The sequence below is a fragment of the Salvelinus sp. IW2-2015 genome, linkage group LG30 (assembly GCF_002910315.2).
Source record: "Salvelinus sp. IW2-2015 linkage group LG30, ASM291031v2, whole genome shotgun sequence".
NCBI lineage: Eukaryota > Metazoa > Chordata > Actinopteri > Salmoniformes > Salmonidae > Salvelinus > Salvelinus sp. IW2-2015.
This window is the reverse complement of record NC_036869.1, coordinates 18033219-18038592: the sequence shown is the minus strand read 5'-3', so window position 1 is coordinate 18038592 and position 5374 is coordinate 18033219. Positions and strand designations below refer to the sequence as shown.

Sequence of the window (5374 nt, the reverse complement as noted above, 5' to 3'; positions counted from 1 at the left end):
TACCAATCCGGTTCTGTCATTTGAAAGGAAAGCATTGTCATTAGATGTAACTCAACTAAAAACATTAAAACATAACACTGTTTAACTTCTGTGTTAATAAAATGCAGTTTACAGTGAGCATTTCACTGTAAGGTCTACTACACCTGTTATATTCGGCGCATGTGACAAATACATTTTTTAAAATTTGTAATTAAACATGATTTTACACTGTTGCCTGATTCAGCCTCATCTGCAGTGTTTTAGGTGGTGAATTGTTTATTCTTTTGTTCACAATATTCAAATAAAACAGGGGGTTATGAAAGCAAACACTTGGCCTGGGGTCGTTCAGTGGTCTTGTGCTGTGGTGGAATGTCTCCATATTATGCTTGCACCAATCCAATGCTTTTAAATGCATGAGGTCAAATGAAAGTGTGAACACTTCTGGATGCAGGGTATTGGAGCGCAGCCTATTTCTTTCCCCACTCTCCCATAAATCAATTTGTCCCCCCAATTCCCTTTTGCCACTGACCCTTCAAAATCCACCATCCCTGTAGTCACATGTGTAATGATGGGGCGGTGAGTCGGAAGCAGGTGAAACGTTTTAATAAACAACAAAACCAAGAACATGACACTAACATAAGGCAGAATGCTGATACACAAGAACAATACCAACTGGTGAGTGAACATGGGAGAGTGACATATAAAGGGGAGGAGATGATGAAGGTAATGGAGTCCAGGTGTGAATCATAATGATTAACAGGTGMGCGTAATGATGAATCCCAGGACCGGTGGTTAGTACTCTGGCGACGTAGGAGGGGAGGAGCAGGAGCAGACGTGACAACATGTCCATAAGAGAGCTATGGATGTAAGGACTGACCATCCATGATATAGCTTGAGACATATAGATATGTGTTATGACTATAAAACAAGCTATAGTGTTATTTATTCACCAGTATCATCATTAAAACATCTCAATAATAAATTACATTTACTTKCATCTCCTATTGGATCATAAATCCTCCACTGGTGTGTTTCCATGTCACCTACATCATCATACCCAGCAGTCACTCATTATTCCATGATGTGTTCTTTTTTATGTGTGAAATAACAAGCTAAACACCACAGCAAAGATTTTAACCCTAAATACTTTTACAGATTATATAAATATATATATTTTTTTTTAACTTCTAATGGCATTGAGATATGGCTGAATATGTTTTGTATATCCAGTCAACAGATAAATCAGCTGCTTTTCAATAGAAACTATCTTGTTTTTTATTCTTCCTGAGTCGGAATGTCACATAATTTCCTGACTGTTTGCAGAATGCAGAGAAACAAGGTGGCCAAAAGGATTCCATGACCTGAGACTTTTATCTGTAAAACAAGGTGAGCTAGGTCTCTGCTCTGGCCATCTTACTTCCTGGTGTGTGCCCAATCAAATGCCAGTTCTCTGTTGACAATAAAGATAGACTATGCCAGAGGGAGTTGGTAGAAGTTGATACAGGGTCAGATATTTCTTTCACCACGCACAGTTAAGGTCAGGATTGTGGGAGGTGAATCTGATCCTAGATCTGTACCTAAGGGAAACTTTACCCCGGAGCGACAGAGACACACAAAAGTCAAGTGACTCATCATGTTAGAATAACGGAAGGTCTTSTATGCACTGTTGTGTCACTCCTTAAAGATTACATTTGATGGCTAAACATTAACAAGTTATGACCCTGTTTGTTTGCCATGATGGAGAGAATAGTGATAGAAAGTACACAGTTGTGTTGTTCAACCCAGCGGTACCATTCAGTCTCATCTAAACTGATAAAGAAATGATTTCCTTCTGTCTCTTGTTTCTCTGGATTCCTATAACTTCTGCAGGTCAGTACAAATATAATGTTGCTAGAATCATGTTGCTTGTTATTTGAACTTCAGAAAACTACTTGGTCAGTTCTTAGTCTCCAGACTAAGTGACATGTTTACTTCATCTCACTGTAGAGTGAGGATCTGTGTTTAAACATAGGCCGAGCGGTAGGTATACAATCAATTGCCGATAGGGGTTTTACAAATGTCAGAAATGACCAAAGACACGCAGCTCATCTATGTTACATTATTGAATTATAGTATTATATTCACAGCTCCATACTGTACGATAATACATAATCAATCATATAATTATAATATTCTATTCACAGCTCCATACTGTACGATAATACATAATCAATCATATAATTATTATATTATATTCACAACTCCATACTGTACGATAATACATAATCAATCATATAATTATAATATTTTATTCACAGCTCCCCACTCTATGAAATACTTATACACTGCAGTCTCAGGTGATACTGACTTCCCAGAGTTCACGGTGGTGGGTTTGCTGGACGATCATCAGTTTGTGTACTTTAACAGCAACACCAAGACACTGGTCCTCACCACTGAGTGGATGAAGAAGAAGGCAGGAAAATACTACAGGAAACTCTACACTGAGCCCCTGATTAACCAACATGAAGGTTTCAAAAACCTCATTACGTTTGCAAAGAAGCAGTTTAACCAAACCCAGTCAAAAGGTAACAGAATGCAAATGGGCGTGCATGCAAACACACACACACACACGCACGCACGCACACACGCACGCACACACACACACACATACACACACACACACTTACATAAATGAATAAAGCAGTTTATAGCTAGTATTACATGGCCGTTGACCAGGTAATACATGTTCACTGTAGATAGACCTCTCTCTCTCTCTTTCTCAGGTGTTCACACAATCCATAACTTGTACGGCTGTGAGTGGAATGATGAGACTGAACTCAAAGATTATTTCCATCACTATGGATACGATGGTGAGGATTTCATTTCATTGGACATGAAGACCGTAAGATGGATAACCTTCGTACAGCAGGCAGATACCATCAAACAGAAGTGGGACGACAACAGCAAGGATCTGCACTATCTCAAATGGTACTTCACTAAGGAGTGTATTGACACTTTGAAGAAGTATTTGAACTTCGCCAGCAGCGTCTTGAAGCGGATAGGTACAGAGACACTGTCTGAGACACATGGCGTCCTATTCAATCAAAACCTATTACCAGTTGTTTCCAGATTGAGGCACAACAACATCATTCCCCAATGCAAGATGCTATTTGAATTCATATTTCGATCCCTCTTCTTTCCTCTCCTTCCTTCTCTCCAGTCCCTCCATCAGTGTCTCTGCTCCAGAAGACCCCCTCCTCTCCAGTGACCTGCCACGCTACAGGTTTCTACCCCAGTGGAGTCACGGTGTCCTGGCAGAAAGATGGACAAGAACAGCATGAAGATGTGTTGCAYGGAGAGATTCTCCCCAACGATGATRGAACCTTCCAGAAAAGTGCTCACCTCACAATGGACTGTGATGAATGGAAGAACAACAACTACACCTGTGTGGTTGAACACAAAGAGAACATCATCGCCATCAGACTGGATCAGTCTGTGATAAAAACAAACAGTGGTAAGAGGAATCATATCTTCCAGTATGACAGAGAATTCAGTGATTTACAGTAATATTCACTGTGTATACATGGGTGTCTGTTCATCAACTCAGACAAGCCTCCTGAATCTGGCCCCATCATTATTGGAGTAGTGGTAGCTGTCATCCTCCTAGCCCTCATCACCATAGCTGGGTTTATTATGTGGAACAGGAAGAGGACAGGTGAGCAACGACAGAAAGAATATTTGAGTACAGTACATTACAAATATTTCTCAAGCTGTCTTAGTGTCACGTATGGATTTGAAGAAGCCTGGAGAAGCCCACATTTATTTGAACCTGGCGTGGGTTGGTATGTACAACAGTGTTGATGCTTAATATAGCTTTTAAATGAGTCTAACTATTTGGGTCCCTCTGTGTTGTATTAGTCTCTGATGATGGTTTCAACCCCTCCATGACACAGCAGAACCAGATACAACTTGAAGTTTCTCTCTCACTAATCAAACAGGTAATGTACTGTATCTGTAAGGGTCCAGTGGCATCAAGTGGCTTGTACTCTTATTAGATGATGCTTGTCTGTCTGCATGTCCGTCCTTCTGCAAATCAATTCCCCGATCTTTCCTTTATCTACCCAAATGTTTGTCTCGTTATTTTTCTGTCTGTCTGTTTATCTCACAGGAGAGAAGCAGAGAAAATAGGACCTTTATTGAAGGAGGTGAGGCCAGCTGAAAAGTGCTACCGACTGATTGGATATTTCATCTCATGATGAACACAATGTCTGCTCAAATCCGACATCACAGCTCATATGAATATACCACACAGGAGTTGAACATAGGAAAAACCCGCCGTCACTGAAATATTCTTTAAGTTTTCATGTATTTTTTAGCAGCAGAGATCAGAACAAATGGACGCGTTTAGGCGGAAGCTTCGTCAGCGTTTGGAGAATAATTGACATTCAACAAACTTATAGATGACATCACATGACAGTACTGCTTCTTTCTTTTTTTACAAACATTATTTACATACATTACTTATATTCATTATTTACACAATTACTTACATTCATTATTTCAATTAATTATTTACATACATTTTCTATTATTTTCCACAAGAGATTCAAAATATACCACAAAGTATTCATGACGGCAGATTACCATGTTTTTCTATTATGTAAGAGGGATATTCAGGAATAAAATTGGATTGTTAATACCATGATTCATTGTGTATTTGTACTTTCTGGTCAATGCAATGAACATGAAATTAGCAGCAACTAACTTGCCTCTGCAATGTCATCATGAATTACCTGAGGTCAGGAAACTAGCTGTGTTCTGTGTAGATCATCACCAGACAGAGGGACAACATCAGGCTATATATGTTCTCTAGATTTTCTTGAGTTTCTGTTACCACCTAGAACAGTCAAATGACATCACTTTATTAAGCTGTAATGAATGTATTATATGGAGATTGTGATGACGCAAAAGCACATAACTTATTGTCACAACACACAAATTGCACCGTAGGTGTTATTGAGAGTGTCAGCATCTGCATTACTTATTTCAGTAGGCYACAGAGACACCCATTTTACTTCCTGTTATATGTATTGTGACCCCTCCCCCCAATGMGCAGCAGCTGTATGACCCAAGCAAGGTTTTGGCAGCTCTTATTCCTGTGGCCTGACCAGAACTAACACATTGCTGTATACAGGTGGTCTATAGAGGGAGCTGTGACCAGTCATCTCTACTTTAGAGAAGCTTTGTATCTCCTGTTGCTGTCTGGGGACTTCCCAGGTCAGGCAGCAGGCTTCAGACTACACCTACTGGCTTTATACACTCAGGGACTACACAGCCTTACAGGAAGTCCATGAAGCTGTGTGCAGGATATTTGTAATAATGAAGGGCATACACTCAGCTCAGCAGAGGAGTGATG

The 5374-nt window shown here is 39.9% G+C and overlaps 1 protein-coding gene and 1 long non-coding RNA gene across 2 annotated transcripts in view; one reads left to right on the top strand and one right to left on the bottom strand.

Moving 5' to 3' along the window:
* The window catches only part of LOC139023306 (uncharacterized), an 81959-nt gene that overhangs the window by 43256 nt on the left and 33329 nt on the right, over positions 1-5374 (bottom strand). The gene's annotated exons all lie outside the window — the stretch shown is intronic.
* Positions 1717-4630, top strand: LOC111954712 (major histocompatibility complex class I-related gene protein). The gene is made up of 7 exons (XM_023974601.1): positions 1717-1848; positions 2277-2543; positions 2742-3020; positions 3179-3472; positions 3566-3673; positions 3877-3956; positions 4127-4630. The coding sequence occupies exons 1-7, from the start codon at positions 1800-1802 to the stop codon at positions 4175-4177; spliced, it is 1128 nt and encodes a 375-aa protein (XP_023830369.1). The 5' UTR covers positions 1717-1799; the 3' UTR covers positions 4178-4630.